The sequence below is a fragment of the Triticum dicoccoides genome, chromosome 2A (assembly GCF_002162155.2).
Source record: "Triticum dicoccoides isolate Atlit2015 ecotype Zavitan chromosome 2A, WEW_v2.0, whole genome shotgun sequence".
In the NCBI taxonomy this organism is placed as follows: Eukaryota; Viridiplantae; Streptophyta; class Magnoliopsida; order Poales; family Poaceae; genus Triticum; species Triticum dicoccoides.
In genome coordinates, this window is record NC_041382.1 from 538,947,035 (window position 1) to 538,950,161 (window position 3,127).

Genomic DNA, 3,127 nt, shown 5'->3' on the forward strand with positions numbered 1-3,127 from the left:
GTGGTGCTAGTTGACGATAGTCGGACGGGGGTAAATAGGAAGTTAGAGTTATGGAGACAAACCTTGGAATCGAAAGGGTTTAGGCTTAGTAGAACTAAAAACGAGTACATGATGTGCGGTTTCAGTACTACTAGGTGTGAGGAGGAGGTTAGCCTTGATGGCCAGGTGGTACCTCAGAAGGACAGCTTTCGGTATTTGGGGTCAATGCTGCAGGAGGATGGGGGTATTGATGAAGATGTGAACCATCGAATCAAAGTCGGATGGATGAAGTGGCGCCAAGCTTCTGGCATTCTCTGTGACAAGAGAGTGCCACAAAAGCTAAAAGGCAAGTTCTACAGGACGGCGGTTCGACCCGCAATGTTGTATGGCGCTGAGTGTTGGCCGACTAAAAGGCGACATGTTCAACAGTTAGGTCTGTCGGAGATGCGTATGTTGAGATGGATGTGTGGCCACACGAGGAAGGATCGAGTCCGGAATGATAATATACGAGATAGAGTTGGGGTAGCACCAATTGAAGAGAAGCTTGTCCAACATCGTCTGAGATGGTTTGGGCATATTCAGCGCAGGCCTCCAGAAGCTCCGGTGCATAGTGAACGGCTAAAGCGTGCGGAGAATGTCAAGAGAGGGCGGGATAGACCGAATTTGACATGGGAGGAGTCCGTTAAGAGAGACCTGAAGGATTGGAGTATCACCAAGGAGCTAGCTATGGACAGGGATGCGTGGAAGCTTGCTATCCATATGCCAGAGCCATGAGTTGGTTGCGAGATCTTATGGGTTTCACCTCTAGCCTACCCCAACTTGTTTGGGACTAAAGGCTTTGTTGTTGTTGTTGTTGTTGTTGTTGTTGTTGTTGGTCAAACATTCAAATGGTTGACTTACACGAAAATCAATACACCTTATATTCTTGAACAGAGGGGGTATCAAACAAACTGGACAATAATGAAATGAAACCATCCATATTTATCAATGCTCGAGGGTCAGCAATGTTCATTCTATTGACCTGAGTGTGAATCACAGTCTCGATATTTCATATGGACTCTGACAAGGAATAGTTTCCATCTTGCTATTCCTAGGTCATAGCAATGTAATTTAATAAACAGTACTTTCCTACCTTATAGGACGGTGCCTATACATATAATAAGTTAATTCCAGAAGCAAAGTACCAGAAAACATACTGGATTTACTTGCCACTCATTTCATAGTTGTGAAGATTTCATACAGAAGTTTCAAGAAGAAAAAAAAAGATTTCATATAGTAGTTTTTACAGTACAACACCAACTTGGAGCAAGATTTATTGTCTATATATATGATGGGAATAGACTAACCATGAATAGCAACAGCCAGAGAGGGAAATTTGAACTTCTAAATAGATTATATGACCTCAGCTGTAATCTTATAACGGTAGATATGTGATGTAAACATGAAGTAAAGACAAGTCCGGAACTTCGTTTCACAAAGTTGAAGCCACAGGATTGCAGCAAAATAGCATTCAGTGAATGTCCTTGTCCTCCGTTCGAAGCTATGATTCATTTTCTTTCTCAGCCATTTCCTTTTTATAAGCCTGCAACCTTTCTTTAAATTTCTTGCTCTCTTCAAAGTTTGCCTTTCTCTTCACAGCTTTCTGAGTTTCACAAGGAGAGTAGCACATTTAGGGAGAGAAACAACTCCTACAAATTATGATAGAGAACAAAATAAATAAATTATAGCGACGACTCTAACTTGGCAAAAGGTTGCTTACCTCCTGCCGGAAGCACCGATCAAGCTTAATCTTAAGATCTGTGCATTCACCAAAGAATTTTTTGATGGGGTGATCCACATGGCACTTCTGGAATTCTTCGATAATCTGGGCAACAAGGACATTAAATTTTATAATCTGGGAACTTCTGTGAAAATATACACTTGGAATGACAAAGCTTCAGATAGAGCCAGAGGTCAGGACAAAGATACCTCAGCACACATAGGATGCCTGTGTAGGGTTAGATGGGGATGCATTTCCGTAGATGTAGGAATGTGAGCCTGCATGAAAGTTGCCCAAGTTAGCAGGATCTGATCCTCGAAGTAGATTCTTGTATAAATGACAGACTGTAAAACTACAAACTAGAAGTGGAGCCTAACATCGATGCATACCAGCAAACACAACCTTATATTTCTGCTGTAACAGTACCTCTACCAATGATCTTGTCAGTAAAACATGATCTATACCTTCACAGGCAGACTTGCAATCGAATGGACAACTGCCACAGAGGGGCAAGTGATAGTGATATCTGCAGGGCACAGCGACAGTAAACTACAGGAGAGATTTGGCTGAGCTGGGGCTTGGGCAGAATCTGCGGGGCCGGGCCAGTCGTGGAGGCGGAAGGCGGGCAGGCGGCGCGGCGGCGGCGGCGGCGTTTGCCTGGATCGATAGCTCGACTCGATTGGAAGAGGACAGCACGAGCGACAGAGACAGGGCACAGGTGACGGGCTCGCTGTTGGGCCGGAAGCATGGGCCTTTTACATTTTTTTAATCATTCTTAAAATCCGAAAGTTTTGCGTGGGCTAGACATACCCGGCCTACCCGATGGAAAAAGAATTATCAAAAAAGAAAGGGAGTTCGCAAGCAATTTACTTGTACGCGGCAGGAGGCGTGGCGTCGGCGGGACCGAGCAAGACAGGTGCTGGGCGTCGGCGGAAGCTCGTCGCTGCGGGGACAGCAGCAGAGGAGCGCTATGGCGAGGGAGGCTCGTGGCGGCTTGGGACGACTGGGAGAGGCTCGTCGACGGCGTGGGGCGTCGGCGGAAGCTCGCGGCAGCCCGGACGGCGCGGCCTGGAGTGCGGCTGGGGACTCGACGACGCGGGATCCGTTGGCTGAGGCGTAGCCGCGCTGTAACTGGAATGGGGAGGCCTGTCGCGGCGCGGGGATCGTGAGGGAGGGGAAGGGGGAAACTGGGTATTAGGTCGGCGAAGGAAGAGGTGAGTTTAAAGGCGAAGGGCGATCGCGACCGGCGCTGGGTCGCGCCGTGGCTCCGCACCGACCGTAAGAACATCTCCACCCGCGTCTTCAATAGGTCCCCAAACGATTTTTTTTCGCCAGCATCGAAAAAACGTTTCAGTCGTGCCTTCAAAACGCCAAAATTCGCGGGCATGA

At 47.5% G+C, this 3,127-nt stretch overlaps 1 protein-coding gene across 2 annotated transcripts; it reads right to left on the reverse strand.

The window, feature by feature from the left end:
- Positions 1-1,172: 1,172 nt before the first annotated feature.
- Positions 1,173-2,740, reverse strand: LOC119355249 (COX assembly mitochondrial protein 2 homolog). 2 transcript variants are annotated; one of them, XM_037622037.1, is made up of 4 exons: positions 2,609-2,740; positions 1,948-2,016; positions 1,739-1,843; positions 1,173-1,621 (listed from the first exon to the last, which is right to left on the reverse strand). In XM_037622037.1, the coding sequence occupies exons 2-4, from the start codon at positions 1,990-1,992 to the stop codon at positions 1,520-1,522; spliced, it is 252 nt and encodes an 83-aa protein (XP_037477934.1). In that variant the 5' UTR covers positions 1,993-2,016; positions 2,609-2,740; the 3' UTR covers positions 1,173-1,519. The 2 variants fall into 2 exon arrangements, with proteins under 2 accessions (XP_037477934.1, XP_037477933.1); XM_037622036.1 differs by lacking the exon at positions 2,609-2,740 and adding an exon at positions 2,203-2,539.
- Between the last annotated feature and the right edge of the window lie 387 nt (positions 2,741-3,127).